Source organism: Silene latifolia, chromosome 10 (assembly GCF_048544455.1).
Source record: "Silene latifolia isolate original U9 population chromosome 10, ASM4854445v1, whole genome shotgun sequence".
NCBI classification, from domain to species: domain Eukaryota; kingdom Viridiplantae; phylum Streptophyta; class Magnoliopsida; order Caryophyllales; family Caryophyllaceae; genus Silene; species Silene latifolia.
Window position 1 is genome coordinate 137,651,963 of NC_133535.1, and position 17,672 is coordinate 137,669,634.

General features: G+C 36.6%; 1 protein-coding gene across 1 annotated transcript; it reads left to right on the top strand.

Annotated features, from left to right (window-relative positions):
• The first annotated feature begins 11,751 nt into the window (after positions 1-11,751).
• Positions 11,752-13,747, top strand: LOC141608327 (F-box/kelch-repeat protein At3g23880-like). The gene is made up of 2 exons (XM_074427687.1): positions 11,752-11,903; positions 13,129-13,747. Exons 1-2 carry the CDS (start codon positions 11,752-11,754, stop codon positions 13,745-13,747), a joined length of 771 nt encoding a protein of 256 aa, XP_074283788.1.
• Positions 13,748-17,672: the final 3,925 nt, after the last annotated feature.

Consider the following 17,672-nt stretch of genomic DNA (forward strand, 5'->3'; position numbering starts at 1 on the left):
GGGGCCAATTTATGAATGGTAGAGGAGGGAGTATGTGGGTAGCAAAGGCATCCGAAGGTCCGGAGATGGGCATAGGACAGGACTCGTTTATATAAGCTTGAGTTAGGGGAGTCATAATGGTTGGCTTTGCTAGGTAGGACATTGTGAATGTATGTAGCCATGGCAAGGGCATGGTGCCATAGATTGAGGGGCATATGGGCGTGAATAAGAAGGGTGCGAATGGTGTTATTTATAGTTCGGATTTTTCGTTCCACTTTCCCATTTTGAGGGGAAGTGTGGGGACAAGAAAACCGGAATAAAATGCCACGAGACGCAAAAAATTGGTGGAGGGGGGAATTGTCAAATTCACGGCCGTTGTTGCACTGTAAAGTTTTTATGGGTAGATTAAATTGTGTTTTAATCATTTCATAAAAGGTAGTAAATACTTGTGCAACTTGGGATTTATTTGTGAGAGGGAAGGTCCATAGGAAATTTGTGTAATCGTCGAGAAATAAGATATAGTAACGGTGATTCAATGTACTCAAAACAGGCGAAGTCCATAAATCTGTATGTATGATATCAAATGGCAACAAAGTATGAGATAAAGAATTATGAAAAGGAAGTTTAATGTGTTTTCCTAATTGACATGAATGGCAAACAACAAATTTATTAATAGGACGACAAGTAATCTTTTTATGAGTACGCAAAGAATTGAAAATGTCGGGGCCGGGATGTCCTAAGCGCTCGTGCCAAGTAGAAGCAGCGACGGCAGTTAAGTCGTGGGTTGGGGCAGACGATGGAGAGGGTGGCGTGGGGTGAAGAGGGTAGAGGTCCCCCGTGCTATTACTTCTCATAATCGGCATCCCCGTCTTGAGATCCTTCACAGTAAAACCAAGTGGGTCAAATTCAACGGAAACATAATTATCGGTTGTAAATTTACGAACAGAGACCAAGTTCTTAATAATGTTAGGAACATGAAGCACGCTATTTAATGTGAGGGATTGGTTAGGAGGGGGAAGGGACATAGCACCACGACCGACAATAGGAATCAAGTGACCATTTCCGACTACTATGTGACGATTACTACCTAATTTAGAATAAGACGAGAGATTACCATTGGTGGATGTCATGTGCGACGACGCACCGGTGTCCATATAGTAACCATCATCCGGTTATTGAAGCGATAAAAATTACATCACCGCATCCGTAGGAACAAACGCTCCCTGAGATGCACCAATGGTTCCGGGTTGCGCAATAAAAGCTTGAGAAGGGCGCGGACCAAGAATACCTGGTTGGCGCGATGCAGGAGAAGGCGTCCAGCCGCTGTAGGGTACGGGCAGGGCGGCATGGTCCACCCTTGCTGCTGCTGTGGGGCCTGCCAAGGTGACAGGGGTACCCAAGTCCAAGTCCCTGGCTGCTGACCTCCGCGATCACCGTTACTGCTACCCGAATTCTGACCATTAGACGAGCCACCACCACCATTCTTACCATGGTTATTTTGTCGATTATTGCGACCACCCTTCCCCTTATTTGAGTTAGAGGATGCATCCTTAGATTTGTTGGAATTGGAGCGAGTATCCGAATCAGAGGAAGAAGGGTTGGCCTGAGAAACATGATGCGCGGTGGCAGAGGAGCCCGTGACATTGGCGCGGCGCTTTTCTTCGAGTGCTAGCATTGATCGTGCCTTATAGAAGGAGGATAATGGATCGCGTTGCTGAATAATGGACGCAATCCCATCAAATCCATCGGAGACCTTAGTGACCATTTGAAGGACAAGGCGGGTATCGGAGACCGGAGTACCAACGTTAGCAAGTTGGTCAGCGATCATCTTGAGCGCTTGACAGTATGACGATACATCGGGGTAATTATCCATATGGATACTAGAAAACTGCTGCTCCAATAAGACGGCTCGGGAGTGTTGATTGTCAACAAAGATGTCCTTGAGTCGATCCCACGTAGCTTGAGCCGTGGCACCAGGTTCAAGGATGGTGTAAAGGAGGTCAAGAGAAATTGTGCTATAGATCCATTGTTTAACGAGCGCGTCGAGACGCGTCCATTGAGCATCTTTATTGACAACGGCATCCTTGGGTGGATCGATATGGTCAATGACATCAAAGGCGCGGGCAGTATTGAGAAAGAGTTCTACCCATGATGCGTAATGGACGTTCTCGGACTCGAGGGTTATTTGGACGTAATTTTTGATATTTGAGACAGAGTATGCCGGGTGGAATGGAGCTTTAGAAGGGACTGTATCGTTCGTCATCGCTGCAAAGGATAGGGAAGATGAGGGAGAAGAAGAAGAAGAAGAAGGGAGGAGCAGAAGGCTTAGGGATCGTTTTAGGGTTGATACCATATAAGAATTGTATTCCCTTGGGCTTTCCATTCATTATGTTAGTCAATATATACACAAGGCTATCAACGAATTACAGCAAACCTATCCTAGAAATATGGAAACAATATGCTAAATATGTGCTCCTAACAATATTTACCAGGAATACAAATAGGGAATATACACTAGTATATTCTAATAGTTCATAAGCTGATTAACATTGCAAGATATGTTCCAAGCCTAGTTTCGCCTTTTCCAATCGAGGACTTGTCGGAGGCATAAAGTCGCTACACTGTGGTATGATTAACCCATTGTTCCCTTGCTCCTTGGCTTGTATGAAAACATTGTTATGATGTACTTAAAAACCAAGTCTAGTATAGGCGTCTACCATGATTTATATTCATCATTATTTTACTTGGGTTAAGTCTCTAACAAAACAGTTTATTAGACCCATTGATCATCAGATGGACATACTACAGGAAATTGATCATCATAGGTGCAAGTCGACAGCATATTTTGTTTTCTGAACTTTCGGTTTTGCTCTTTGAGGAAATTTACACCCTGAATGTCCACGCGATATCGGTTGTGGAAATTTATACCCTGAATGTCCATATTTTCAGGTGAGGGATGGGCAAACTTTGATTTGAGTAAGTTATTATCTTTACTTGAATTTAAATGTGCTTAATAGGAGACGGGCTTGCAATATTATCGGGATTATTCAAACATGTAAATTACATATGCTCATGGAAGAAATGACTTGATCCTTCCAAAAGCGGGACCACAATCCTTCCAAACGCCTTGACATACTCTATAGGTTATGTAACATAAGTGAAGGATATAGCCGAAGAAAAGAAAACAAAGGCATCTAAGTTTAGAAACCGGAGACTCTCAAACGATCGGCATTACCCGAACTGGTAAGTTTTTTGCGACGGGGCCATTCGAAGGTGAGATATGGCATGTTGGGAGAAAGACGCTGGGGATAGTGGACACAAGTAGTAAACCTGCGCAATACAAAAGGCTTTTGAAGTTCGATGAGAGGATTAATATTGCAAGATACGTTCCAAGCCTAGTTTCACCTTTTCCGATTGAGGAGCTGCCGAGGTTATCATAATTGCACTACATTGTTGCCTTGCTCGTTGGCCTGTCTAATATAAAGGACATTGTATGTCGTAGACTCGTAGGTCTTGCTAAGACGGTGATAAGATAAGACCTCTCAAAACTCCTTTTCATGTTACCATTATTTAAATTGGTTTTGAATGTGTCGTCTTAATAATTTAAACCGTCTTAAATTGACAAGAGTTTAAAACTAAATTGCTTGTGGTATCCCAATTGACATTTGTATGAGATATTGCTGGTAATTTATACGAGTAATATTTAATTTCATAAATACTGATGAAAAGTAATATTGGACTTCTCATAGTAAAAAAAGATGGTAATTTTATTGTTAGTTTTGATTTGGGGTTGAGAGTTTTGAACTAAATTCAGGTTTGTTTTTGGGCTCCATCTTATGAATGATCTTGAGCGTGTACGATTATAGGACCAACTTATTTGAATTAGAAATCGCTAAAGTAAACGGATAACATTCAATTTTGTTGTGATTTCGGCCGGTTTTGCTGCCATGCTCGTCTGACTTTGGTCGATGACATTCAACAAGGTAATAGGAGTATAACAACATTATCTAATGTTGGTACTGGTTTCATTTCTAAGTCATATGATCTGAAATTCTGGTAGGTAATATTTCAATTTTGTCTTCCGCCTATACCGTGGAGGACAAGAGTGATTTTAAGGTGAAGAACATATATAACATCTTTGCGAAATATACTTGAGAACTATTGTTCAACGAATCAACTGTAATATCGCAAGATATGTTTCTAGCCTAATTTTGCCTTTTCCAAGAGTCGCGGTTAATATTACAATAGGAGCAAAGGATATAGCCGAAGAAAAGAAAATAAAGGGAAATTTAGACCTTAGTTTAATAACCAACACTACTCCAACCTCAACATAGGCATAGAATATTTTTGAAGCTATTACGGGTCATCAAAATCATTTGGTACATCATATATACCTTAAACCCGATTGTCAAAAAAATATATATATATATATATATATATATATATATATATATATATATATATATATATATATATATATATATATATATATATATATATATATATACTTAAACAATAGAATAACAAAATAATATTTCTGTAAAAGACGATAAAATTAATTAGAACGACTAATTTTTTCTTCTTTTTATTATTATATCTATTAGAAACGGAGAGGGCGAATACCATAATAGTAATAATTATATTATTATTGATTCGTTCGTCGTTCTACCAATACAATATGATGCCTTATATATGTAGTAGGCGTAGAATCTCCTATTAATGGAAATGATATAGGATATAATATTAATATTATTCTCTACGATATATCTCGATGCCGTATTTCTTAAATATGAATATGTCGATATCTCCGACATATCCCGATATCTCGTAAGAATAGCTAAATATTACCCTGTAAAGTTATTTTTCAACTTTAAATTCTCGATTAATTTAATAATTTATTTATATAAAAAACACCCCCAATTCCCGATATCTGTTGGTGATTTAAGAGTAATTACCGGTTTCATTTTGCGTAATTAAGGTTGGTTCGTTAGTAGGTAATTTCTGAATAATAAATTGCAAGTTCGGAAAAATACGAAGAGTATACTTGCATAATTATTTACGGAATTACGGTTTAGCATTCGGACGAATGACTATGACGGGGGTCTCGCTGCCCGATCAGCGAGTCTGGGTCCAGGGGCGAAGCGCCCTGGTTTAGGGGTTCGAGGACGCAACGTGGTCCCCGATGGGGGTTTGGGGGCAACGCCCCCGAAACTTTGGAATTAATTAAATATCGCGGGAAACGGAACTTGATTCCGTGTCTACACTGAAAAGATAATTAATTAATTTCAGGGGAAACTAATTCAACGTATTCCTGGTTTTGAAGAGTTGCAACTCTTCAAGATAACTTCCCTCCCTTCCCTGTTTTCCTCTCTATATAAACAAAGAGGAAGAGAAGAAGCAGATACATAGAAAATTCTTCTGACATCAACAAACGTTTAACAAACTACACACAATATTTCTATATTACGTCTCTGATCTTTGAGTGCCGAAGACAGAGGGGACCGTCTTATCTCAATAGAAAAATTCGGTATAACCCAGGCACAAGAATAAGGGTCGAATTATTCTATTAGGAAAGTAAGAGTCGATTCGGTCTGCCGATATTATATAAGACAATCTATACAAGGCCGTGTTAAATTAGGTAAACAATAAAAATTCTTACGTTAAATTAAACAAACCCTAGCCCTCCTACCTCGATTGGAGAATATGGAAGACAAAGTGGTCAATTCTAAGAAGAGAAAAGTGATTGAGCAACAAAGCTATTTCTTTGATGCTTTGATAATTGAAAATATACTTCTAAGATTGCCCGTCAAATCGATTCTTAGGTTTAAGTCGGTTTCAAAACAATGGTACTCTATTCTATCTTCTTCCAACTTTATCAATGCTCACTTCATGAAATCTCCCTTTTCTCACCCTTCAGCTCCAGTTAACACCTTGTTTATCCAGTCTAATAATAAATATAATCTTTATTCTTATGATGACGATGATCAAATTTCTGGTAATGTTGACAATAATTTGGTCAGACTAGATCTCGAGCTTGGTGTCAAGAAAGTTTATACCTAGACTTGCAGGTTGCTGCAATGGGTTGATTTGTTTAACCCCAGAACATGGTGATTACTTCATTATATGGAACCCGGCTACTCGCAAAATGCACAAGTATGAGTCAGATGACTATTTAGGTATTCTTTATGTAAGTGGCTTTGGGTATGTCTCCTCTGTTGATGACTATAAATATGTTCGAATTTTGACATTAAAGGCTGATATTATTGTGCAGGAAGATATTATTGTTCATATTTTTTCTCTGAGGGAAAATAAGTGGATGAAAATTTATTTTTATCATCAAGATGCTAAAATGCCTCTCTTTTTTTTGGACCAGCAGTGCTTGTTAACGAAACATTATATTGGTATGCTCAGGGTTGTGGCCACGTTGCTTATATTGTTAGCTTTGATATTGGGGTTGAGAAGTTTGACATATTAATGAAGGCAAGTGGCTCGATAATCGGACTCATGGGAGGCTGTTTGAGCATCTACAACTTTAGTAGAAGATTTACAGGTAACAGGTTAAAGCACATAGTGCCGAAAGTGGAACCTCATGCAATTGTGAAACCTATTAGTGTAACAAAGAGGCTGAGGGTACACGGGTTCTCTCAAATGATTGGGTTTACGAGGACTGGCAAAATTTTTATGACGGGGCCACCCGAAGAGGAGAGAAGTTTCCATACAATTATTCTAAGGATAGTTGACACAAGTACAAAACTTTTAGAATACAAAGCGCTTATAAGGTTTCATGGATACATTAACATTGCAAGTTATGTTCCGAGCCTATTTTCTCCTTTTCCTATTGAGGAGCCTTCCGAGACATAGATACAGCACATTGTTCCGTTGTTCCTAGAGGCGGGTTTAGTGGGGGTTCAATTGAAAAACGGATGGAAGTAATATAGTATAGGGTACTAGCTTTGGGTAATTGTATTTAATCCATTCCGGCGCTATGGCACACGTTTATCTTGCTTAGTTTGTTGACATTCAGATAATAATTAAATTGCTAGCACAATGGCAAATTCAATGCATATGAATTTGTGTTTGTTTGGATTGTTTTGATCTAAGTCAGGCTCTTGTCCTTGGTTGGTGGTACACAAAAGGATCGGCATGTGTTCCGTCATGATGAATTATTCGGAGCTAGCACAGATTGATTTGAATGTACTCTTGTGTTGGGAAAGTAACCCCAACATTGATGCACTTAAGTTATTCTATTAAGTATTAAGAGTCATAAGTTAGTTTATGTTATATGTCTAATATTTATATAATAGTTAAATGTTAGATGTTATAAGATGTAAATTTTAGGAGTTAGCTTTTATATGGTATAATGACTCTTAATGTTACTAGATGAGTTAGGACTTAGAAGCTTATATAAATAAGGGTCATAAGTCATGTTGGATAAGTAAGAGAGTGTATGCTTAATATCCCGAGTTAAGCATAGTTGGAAATCTTAGCTAGTAGCTAAGTGTTGGAAGATTGAGATTGTATTATTGTTAGTGTTTGAAGAATAATAATACAAGGTTGGGTTGTGGGTTAATCCCATAACAAAAATATTGTGTGTCTTTGCATTTTATATCATTTGTACCAAAAACCCCAACAAGTGGTATCAGAGCTACGGCTCGATGGAGAAAAGTTTTGGTACAAAGTTTGAGATGGAGTTGTTCAATGGCAAGAACAATTTCTCATTATGGCAAAGCATGATAAAGGATGTTCTCATACAACAGGGGTTGTATGCGACGCTTGAAGACAAGAAGCCCGATGATGTTGAAGTTCTCAAATGGGAGGACATGAAGTTGCGCGCGGTTAGCACAATCCGGTTAGCCCTTGCACCAGAAATCAAGTATAGTGTGTTAGAGGAGACAAATCCTAAGGAGTTGTGGACCAAGTTATGTAGCATTTATAATGCGAAGTCCTTGGCTAACAAACTATTTTTGAAGAAAGATCTTTTCGAGCTCGAGATGGTAGATGACGGAGATTTGAGGGATCATCTAAATAAGTTCAATGGCTTGATCACCCAATTGGCGAGTTTGGATGAGACATTCAAAGAAGAAGACAAGGCAATAATGTTGTTGGCGTCTCTTCCCAAAAAGTATAACACGGTTATTACTAATTTACTTGTGGGGAAGACAACATTGGCCTTAGATGAGACCGTTGTAGTTTTGCTTGAGTCCGAAAAGTTGATGAAGCAAGGAGGTGGTGGTTCTTCAAGTGATGGAGGAGCTTTTGTGGGTGAATATCGCGGCAAGAAGAAGGGCGGTTGGAAAAAGCACAATCCTAATATCAAGTGCTTCTACTGCGATGAGTTAGGTCATATACAAACTGTATGTCCTAAGGCAAAATAAGATTTGAAAGAGTTGAAAAAGACTCGTGCTAGTGGGGTTGCAGCTATGGCAGAAGTTGATGATTGTGAGCTCTTAATGGTTCATGGTGAAAAGGAACCTAGTGAGAGTTGGGTGTTAGATTCGGGAAATTCCTATCACATATGTGGGAGAAAAGATTGGTTTTCTTCTTATGAAGAATGTGAAGGGAAGGTGGTTAGTTTGCCAAATGGTGATAAGGCAAAGATTGAAGGGATTGGTGAAGTTAAGGTGAGACTTCATGATGGCCAAGTTAGAAGGTTTGGTGATGTTAGATATATACCAAACATTAGTAGAAATTTAATCTCATTAGGTAGATTAGATTCTAAGGGTTGTACCATTCATGTTAAGAGTGGTGTTTTGGAGGTCACTAAAAAGGGTAAGGTGATTCTCAAAGGTAGAAAAGGTAAAACTAACTTATTCACATTTGATGGAAGATGTGTTGAAGATGGGTTAGTTCAAGGGAAGGTACTCTCAAGTGAAGGGGAGGTGCTTCCAAGTAAAGGTTTGGTCGCTCCGCTCGATGATTGACAAGTCCAAAGTAATGTTGGGCTTAAGGGGAGGTTTGTTGGGAAAGTAACCCCAACATTGATGCACTTAAGTTATTCTATTAAGTATTAAGAGTCATAAGTTAGTTTATGTTATATGTCTAATATTTATATAATAGTTAAATGTTAGATGTTATAAGATGTAAATTTTAGGAGTTAGCTTTTATATGGTATAATGACTCTTAATGTTACTAGATGAGTTAGGACTTAGAAGCTTATATAAATAAGGGTCATAAGTCATGTTGGATAAGTAAGAGAGTGTATGCTTAATATCCCGAGTTAAGCATAGTTGGAAATCTTAGCTAGTAGCTAAGTGTTGGAAGATTGAGATTGTATTATTGTTAGTGTTTGAAGAATAATAATACAAGGTTGGGTTGTGGGTTAATCCCATAACAAAAATATTGTGTGTCTTTGCATTTTATATCATTTGTACCAAAAACCCCAACATCTTGCTATAATTTGTCTTGGGTGTGTTAGTTTATAGCATTAATTAATTTGTTCGAACATTCAATTTTGTTGATTATGCAATGTCAGAGCAGTACTTGTGCAATTCAGGAATATCATATACTTATACCTTCCTATTGACAGAGGTCTTTTGAAGATCAGTCGAGTCTTGTTTAAAACGGCAATATCCGTCTTAATCTTAAAACAGGTTAAGTGTGGTAGATGAGAGAAAAAAGAATGCCTAAGGAGTAGGCACTAACCAAAGGTTTGTCATGCATATGTCAGACTGTCAGTGAGAACATATTGGACTCGTTTTCATCTTATGATGGTTACTGTCGTCCTAAGCTGTGATGCTCAGACTCTTCACCTGACCCTAAGGATCCGGTGGACAGGATCCGGACACGGATCCGGACATGGATCCTTGACGGATCCTTCTATGAGAAATCGGTATGAGAGTGTTGTTTTTAACCTTTGTTTTGTACAGCAGCCCTATATCAAAAGTGATCTTGACATCAATTTTAATGCTGTAATAAAGTCTTCATTCATGTTAAACATGAAAAAACAACTTTTCCTTACTTTTCTTTGACTTTTTAACTAATAATCAATTTATTTTCAAAAAAATAAAACATTAGCCGAGTCCAAATTCAAATTAGGATCCTCGTATGAGTCGTATCCGAGTCCTTGTTTTGAGATTTCAAGGATCGGAACCTCGAATCCGTGTCCATGTCGGATCCTCGTATCCGAGTCCGAGCATCACAGGTCCTAAGAGTGCAATGAGCATTGTTGTCAGAATCCCGATTCGATCCTATGATTCTACGATTTTACGATCCAAAAATGCTTGACCGATCCCGGATCCTACGATTCTATCATGTTTGTAGAATCTTACGATCCTATCTATTCGAAATTTTCTAGAAGTAGAATCATAATACGATTCTACAATCTTACGATCCTACGATTCGACTCCATAGTAAACATATTAAAATATATTTTTATATAATGACATCGTAAAATCTAAATATCATGTAAGTTGTAGAAACATGTTCATGAAATGATATTAAACTCATTAACTATCGATATTTTGTGTATAAATAAGTTTTTTGATCTTCAATTATATATTTTTACCAAATAAAAAACTATATTTAGTGAATTTGTAGAATCTTACGATTCTACGATCCGATTCTACCGATTCGATCCTACCCTTTCCATCGATTCAAAGTAGAATCCCGATCCTAACAACATTGGCAATGAGAGCATAGTTGACGAGTTTTCTATCTTTAAAAAAATTAGGTAAAGGTTATAAATGGGTCGGTAAGCCAGTTTTACTTTTATTTCTTCATGTCGCCTATAGCCCTTTGAATTATGATTGAAATCTTTCACTATTATTAAATAATGTTAGAAAAGATTCTTAAACTTCTACGCAGTAATATTTAAATTATACTCCGAGCAAACCCTAGGACAACCTCCTCTCTTTTACTTCATTGTTTTCCTTTACAATTTACAGCTTTAAGATCGAAGAAAATATGGGAGACAAACAGCCAATTTATGCCAAGGAGAAACAAGTTATTGATAAAAAAAGTTACCTCCCTTATGATCTTATCATTCATGAAATTCTTACGAGATTACCCGTTAAATCAATTCTTCGATTTAAATCAGTTTCAAAACAATGGTACTCTACTCTTTCTTCTTCCAAATTTGCTACTTTTCATCTTATTAAATCCCCCTTCTCTCACCCTTCTGCTCCGGTAAACACCTTGTTTATCGAGACTTTGAAGAAATTTTACCTATTTTCTTATGATAATGATCAAATTCCTTGTAACTTAGAAGATAATTTGATTAAACTAGAGGTCGACTTTGGTGTCGATGATTATCTTAAGCTTACAGGATGCTATAATGGTTTGGTGTGCTTAAGCAAACCATTTAGTGAATACTTCATTTTGTGGAACCCGGCTACTCGCAAGCTGCACAAATATGCGTCAGATGGGTATTTAAAGGGTATTCATGACGTGCCTTTTGTAGCTTCTGGATTTGGGTATGCATCATCTGCTGATGACTATAAATATGTTCGAATTGCGATACTAAGATGGGGAGCTGAACAAGCTAGTAATATTGCTCATATCTTCTCTCTCAGGGAAAGCAAGTGGAAAAAAATTGAATTTGAATATCACGCTGTTTTTCCTTATGGAAAATCAGTGCTTCTTTATGAAAAATTATATTGGGTTAGTTATAGTAAACTCGGCTCTGTAATTGTTTTCTTTGATTTAGGGTTAGAGAAGTTTGACATAATTAAGTTGAACTCGGCCGCCTTGTCCTACCTAGGAGTCATGGGAGCGTGTTTGATCGAGTCTAAATATGATGGCACAGATGGAGGTGAAAAGTTGAAATAAATTCAAATGTTGGGATCTACTACTACAATAGAGAAATCTATTGATCTACCGAAGGGGATTATATTAGACATCGAGTCTCAAATGATTGGCTACACGAGGACTGGCAGTTTTTTCATGACGGGGACTTCCAATGATCAACTTGGGAATATAATGCTGTTGTTAGTTGACTCAAGTATGAAACCTATGCAATGCGCAACACTTTTAAATGTTCATGAGCCGATTAACATTGCAAGATATGTTCCAAGCCTAGTTTCACCTTTTCCCATCGAGGAGGTGTCGGAATCATAGAGACGGTACATTGTGGTATGATTAACCCATTATTCTCTTTGCATGCTCCTTGGCCAGTATAAACACATTGTTATGATGTACTCAAAAATCAAGTTTCTAGAAAAACGTTTGACATAATTTATATTCATCATTATTTACTTGGATTAAGTCGCTTGCAAAACCGCTGATTTACTCCGTATGTCATTAGACCCGTTAAAATATGCTTGTTATTAGATTGTACTCCGTACTCCGTATTGTAGAACTTAGGCTTGTTTGTATGGTATTTCCGCCCTTTGATCTCACCTTTTTCTAATTTCTATATAATCGGGTTTGTCAAACATTCTGTATATAAGAGCACTCACATAAGAAGTTTATAGCAGTCGACGAAGATTGCCGAAAACACGACGTGGACTGGCTGGCTGGCCCCTTGAACAGTATAGCTGGATTCCCTATTTGTCGTCTCTACATTTACTGCCTAATCTAATTTCATCGAGTTGTGCGACGGTGCGAGTGCCTCGTCTGTTGTACTGACATCACCCAATGTAAATGGTGGTTTAAAGAGTTAAATACGAGTAATTCAAGATATGTTCCTAGCTTAGTTTCGTTTTTCCCCTTTAAATGATCGATTAAGTACGAGATGGGCTTGCAATGTAATCGGGAGTATTCAACATTCAATTACATAGATTCAGGGAAGACATAATTTGATCCTCCGAAAAGCCGGTCCAAAACACTTGAGCGAAAAGATGAAAAACAAACGGCTTGACATATCAAAACTCTAAACAATCAATTAAATTTTACAATTGGCTTGACATATCAAAGCGAAGTATTTAGCCGAAAATAAAGAAATCAAAATGAACCAAGTTTGGTAAATCAGATTACAGGACTTGCCCAAGTGGAAAATCGTATTCGAGAGAAGGGATCTTACTTGTGGCTCGCTGGATTGTCAAACATGGCAGACATTCGCTTTTGGGTTTGTTTTGGTGGACTGACCCTCCACCATTTACTCTTGTTTATCTTAGCAGGGATAAAAACTTTGGAGGATCCACTCCTATTCCCCGTCCCAATCCCCTTTGATTGTAATTTGTATCGTAGTGGCTGACAATTTTTAAATTTAAGATTGCCCATTAAATCCATTCTTAAATTTAAGTCGGTTTCAAAACAATGGTATTTTACTCTTTCTTCTTCTGATTTCGCCACAGTCCACCTTATCAAATCTCCCTTGTCTCACCCTTCTGCTCCCGTTAACATCTTGTTTATCCAGTGTTGTAATAATCGTTACCTTTTTACTTACAATGATGATGATCATATTTCTGGTTATATTGAATATAATTTGCTTAAACTAGATGTCGAGTTTTGGGCCGAGAAAACCGAGCTTAAATTTACAGGGTGCTGTAATGGGTTGATTTGCTTAACACCGCCTATTAAAAAGTATTTTATTATATGTAACCCGGCCACCCACAAAATGCACAAATATGCATCAGATGGATATATAGTGCGTGCTCATGTTGTTTGCGGATTTGGGTATGCATCCTCTGTTGATGACTATAAATATGTTCGAGTGTCGAAAGTCGTTGACCATATGGAAAAAAGTAATACTCGTAGTAGTGTTCACGTCTTCTCTCTAAAAGAAAATAAGTGTAGAAATATTGATTTTGATCATGATGCTCTCACTCTTTTTGATCCACCAGTGCTTTTAAATGAGACATTGTATTGGACTGCTTCTGTTGGAATTTGACACTTAATTGTGTAACTTAACTTTTTAAGTTACATTAGTTTATATTTATTTCATATTAATTGTCATTAAACTAAGAGGGAGTTATAGATAGCATATACATTAATATTCAATAGCTAAGGGAAGTTTAAAGTCATGTAAGTTATATAAATAGGTTCATGTACGATGCATTATTTTGTGTAGTCTTGTGCTCTCATTGAGAGGTACAAGGTCTCACCATATGAGATTAGCTCTCTCACATCCTCCCCACAATTATAAAAGTGTATCACTCCAATTTATACAAATGATCTATGTTGGTGACGTTTGGGTCCACGATACTTCCGCTGCCCAAATTCTAACATGGTATCAGAGCCCATGGCTTTATCCTGGGTTTGATATAAAAAAATGAAAAAAAACTGTTACTCTTCCTATATACTGAAAAAAAAAAAAAAAACTAAACTGAGGATAAAAGTGCCAACAGAAAATTGAGAATGATTGATGGACATGGGCCACAATCTTCAGAAGCATTGGGTAGCCGAAAAAAAAAGGTGGCTAACCAAATTTCAAACAAGGGTGACAATCACAAAAATGTCAACCCGCTTCATCATGGGGCAACTTAAAGAGACCCCAAATCAAAAGTTGGTCAAAAATCCCATAAACAAAATAGGGCATTAGACTCATGCAAGCAATGAGCTACAGACCCACAAACCCGAATAGAACAAAGAGCAATAGACCCGAATTCATGCTGGGCAATTAATAACCCAAAGTAAAACAAAGGGTAAAAACCTAAGCAAGATGGGCGTTGATTCGAGAAAGATGAGAAGGGTAAAGATCCTAAATCATCGAAGTTCAAGGGTACAAGAACAAGTTATAGGAAGATGACAATATGATTGGAAATTCAAGATACCAAGCTAATTCGGAATTAAGTGTCAAGGGGGAGTGTTGGAATTTGACACTTAATTGTGTAACTTAACTTTTTAAGTTACATTAGTTTATATTTATTTCATATTAATTGTCATTAAACTAAGAGGGAGTTATAGATAGCATATACATTAATATTCAATAGCTAAGGGAAGTTTAAAGTCATGTAAGTTATATAAATAGGTTCATGTACGATGCATTATTTTGTGTAGTCTTGTGCTCTCATTGAGAGGTACAAGGTCTCACCATATGAGATTAGCTCTCTCACATCCTCCCCACAATTATAAAAGTGTATCACTCCAATTTATACAAATGATCTATGTTGGTGACGTTTGGGTCCACGATACTTCCGCTGCCCAAATTCTAACAGCTTCTCATTCCCAAGATGGTAACGTTATTGTTAGCTTCGATTTGGGGGTTGAGACATTCGACATAGTTAAGGGTTACATGACAATGCGCATATTTGAATCTACTGCGACAGTGAAATCGATTGATCTTCCAAAGGGGTTGAGATTAATGACTGACTCTCAAACAATCGGGTTTACGAGGACTGGCAAGTTTTTCGTGACAGGGCCATTCGAAGATGAGATATGGGATTTTGACAGTAAGACGCTGGGGATAGTGGACATAAGTACTAAACCTGTGCAATACAAAAGGCTTTTCATGTTCGATGAGACGATTAATATTGCAAGATATTTTCTAAGCCTAGTTTCACCTTTTCCGACTGAGGAGCCGTCGAGGGGATAATAGTTGCACTACATTGTTGCCTTGCTCGTTGGCCTGTCCAAAGACATTGTTTGTTGTTCTATAAACTAACGTAGGTCTTGCTTAAGACGGTCTTAAGTTACGACCTGTCACAACTTTTTTTCATGTAACTATTATTTAAATTGGTTTTGAGTGTGTCGTCTTAATAACTTAAACGTTCTTAAACGAGAGTTCCAGTATGAGATATTGCTTGAAATTCATTAAATTTAATTCCATCTTCTACATTTACTTGCATTATGTCTCTAGACCGTCTAAGGCAGACCTCCTTTTCAGGTTACCATTAATTTTATATTTTTATCACATACTCAAATACTGTCTTAAGTTAAGACGGATTATCAACCGATCTAATTAAGGAGAAAAATGAAAGAAGGGTTTGTGGAGGTCTGTTTTAGATGGTCTAAAGCAAGATGTACTGAAGCAACATACGTTTCATGCTTAGTTTCACCTCTTGTTATTAGAAAGGTGCCCGAGTATGTACCTCGTAAAACAGATTTATTGATTGTTCAATGTCGTACTATTTGTTCGAGTGTTCTTATATCTTTTAGTCTTGGTCTAGGTAGCACGGACACTTCTCTTAATCAGCCGTCCCGTGTCGGACACCTACACTCATTGGACACACGCCTAAACGTGTCAGACACCTATAGAGTCGTATCTAACTTTCTACTTTTATAAGGGCACGTGTCCGACGCGTGTCCATGGTATTTTGGCACGTGTACGACGCGTGTCCTTGGTATTTGGACATCATTTGGGGTGAATGATGTTCTTTAGACAAGAAATGAGTCGCCGAAAAAGATTAATTAAAATACGGGTTTGGCTGGGAAATGCAAACGAGTTCAAACCAAGTTTTATTTTCACTTATTTAAATTTAATATCAAATACTTTTACAAAAATAAAATCGAACGTTTATAAATAAAAAATATATATCAATACTATATATTAAATCAAGAAACCAAAGGACTTCAACGTAATTAAAGAAAGTTATACAAATTAATTATACTATATAGTTTTAAATCAATAGCACCGTGTGATGGACCCAATTAAGGGATCTCAGTGCAAATATTATATAGTTTGAGTTAAAATTAAATTATATAGAAGTTTGGTAATTTTTCTAAACATTTGTAAGAGACTAAAACATGGTCAATTTCCTTAAAATAAAATAATTAATTAAGATGGTCAATTTTCTTAAAATAAAATAATTAATTAAGATTGTCATTTTCAAGGAAACTGAGAGAAAGAAGATGCTTGGTAATTTCCCTAAATATTTATAGAAGACGGTCAATTTTCTTAAAATAAAATAATTAATTAGTACTCCCTCTGCACCATACAAATGGTAACGTGGTAAAAAAAAATAGGGGTTTAAGAAAAGAGGGTAAAAAAGGGGGTAAAGAGGGAAGGAAATAGGTGGGGTATGTAATTGTGGGTTTAATTGTGAGTTGGTAGGTGGGTATGTAGTGACATTTTATGTAAATACCAAATGGGTATAAGGATAATTTGGTAATGTTGTGGGCTAAATAAGGAAGGTTACCATTGGTGTGGTACGGCCGTACTAGATAAGTGTTACCATTGGTCTGGTACGGAGAGAGTATAAACATGCACACTTATGGTATTAATTATTATCATCATAAAATTATATATTAAATTTAAAATCTATGCAATTTTATTAAACTTTATAGTTTATTAGATGTATAGAGAAATTAATTATTTAACATACAAAAATATAATAAGTAGATTATACATAATTTAAGTTAGATTCCATAATATATAATATTGCATAATTATTTCGATTTGATTTGATGCATATATATATGTAATATTAATTTATATAAATATATAATCCTCTTAAAATTGCATGCGTATGTAGTAAAAGCAATTTCGTCAGTAAAGAAAAGAATTGTAGTAATATTGGATATAGTTTATATGATAGTAATCAATCATTTGAATAGTAAAAGTAACAATATTATTAGCGAGATTAGTGAAATGGTAAAAATAATAACGGGAGTAGTGAAATAATCAATATTAATGCGGCAATAGTGAAAATAACAATAATTACGACGGGAGTAGTGAAATTATCAATATTAATGCGGCAGTAGTGACAGCAACAATAATTACGACGGGAGTAGTGAAAGTAACCATGATTACAGGCAAGTAGTGAAATGTTATTACTATTATTTCATTAATAAGAGTAAAATATTAATAGCAGGAGTAGTGAATTTATCTCAAAATTTATTTCATCGTAATTTTAGGATATGTCATAGAAAAATAT